The sequence below is a fragment of the Pterocles gutturalis genome, unplaced genomic scaffold (assembly GCF_000699245.1).
Source record: "Pterocles gutturalis isolate BGI_N339 unplaced genomic scaffold, ASM69924v1 scaffold25069, whole genome shotgun sequence".
NCBI lineage: Eukaryota > Metazoa > Chordata > Aves > Pterocliformes > Pteroclidae > Pterocles > Pterocles gutturalis.
Window position 1 is genome coordinate 1 of NW_010136451.1, and position 1,283 is coordinate 1,283.

The 1,283-nt window shown below is 62.3% G+C and overlaps 1 protein-coding gene across 1 annotated transcript in view; it reads left to right on the forward strand.

Annotated features, from left to right (window-relative positions):
- Nucleotides 1–118: 118 nt before the first annotated feature.
- Nucleotides 119–1,283, forward strand: part of FXYD2 (FXYD domain containing ion transport regulator 2) — a 1,910-nt gene continuing 745 nt past the window's right edge. The window contains exons 1-3 of the mRNA XM_010082317.1: nt 119–128; nt 915–953; nt 1,108–1,182. Coding sequence (XP_010080619.1) covers nt 119–128; nt 915–953; nt 1,108–1,182 — 124 coding nt within the window. The remainder of the gene's footprint in view (nt 129–914; nt 954–1,107; nt 1,183–1,283) is intronic.

Consider the following 1,283-nt stretch of genomic DNA (forward strand, 5'->3'; position numbering starts at 1 on the left):
TAACCATTACACCCAGGCTGTTAATGTTTAATGAGGTTTGTCTCCCAATTAATGTGCTCTCCCGTGGGTGCCCTGTCCCAGAGCGAGACGCCCGGCCGCTGGACGACACGCCGACACCATGGGTGATGGTAAGGGCACTCCGGGGAGCAGGGCGGGCGGTGGGTGCCTGCAGCCAGCACCCTGCTGGGAACACCCCAGGGGGGCTTCCCCGGGGGGCAGACCCCATCACAGAGCATCTCTGGGAGAGGCACAGGGCTGGTCCCTGCAGGGGGGAAGGTCTCACAGAGGATTCGGGGGAGATGTGGGGATGAATATGAATCCTCAGAGCTCTGCAGCCTGCTGGCACATGGGTGCTGGCCGGCGTTTGGCTTCTTGGGGGGATTTCTCCTTCCAAACGGCTCCTGGCAGAGGGACGCACGGTCAGGTAAGGTGGCTTGAGCGGTGACACGCAGCCATCAGATGGATGAGCCTGCTGGCGTGGAGGGAGGCTGCCGGGACGCACCCCAGTGCAAGCTGTCAGCCCGAGGGGTTGTTCCATGCTGTGTGCCACGGGAGCAGAGCCATCGCTGCTCCGCTGAGCCCTGTGGGCAGCAGCACTGCCCCGGAACACCGGGAAGGCTGCTCTGCTGATGGTGCAGCCTCAGCAAATAACAACCAGCTGCTGGAAACAAACAAACCGGGTCCCTGTCTGCAGCTTCGCCAAGAGCTCAAAGACTCCTGTGTATCCTGCAAATGCACCCTGCGAGTGCATCCTGAACTTTAGACTTCTTGGGGTGAAAAACAGGAATTTGGGAATCCTTTCTTACTTGCACTCTATGCTCCTGATCTTTCCCACCTTGCCTCCCAGTCCCAGCGCCCACCGCGAGCCCAGCACCCAGGTCCTGGCTCTCACTGGGGTTTCTCCTCTTTTCCAGAGCAAGCGCCCGAGCAGGGCCTGGACAGGTTCAGCTACGGTGAGTGCGTGCCCCGTGCAGCCCAGGGGCTGCGGGCAGCGGGATGGGAAGCAGGATGGGCAGAGGGATGGGCAGCCCACTCCCACACCCGCCCATGGGCTCTGCACTGTGGGCTGACGCCTGCTCGGCTCTCCTCTCCTCTCCTCCTCCCCAGACTATGAGACCATCCGCAACGGGGGGCTGATCTTCGCTGTCGTGGCTTTTGTTGTCGGGCTCCTCATCATCCTCAGTAAGTGTCCTGGGTGGGCCAGCTGCCCCCTCGGCTCTGCTCCTCTGCACTTCTCCACTCTCCTCCTTGCCCCACGCCAGGCACTGGCTGGGTGCTGGGCT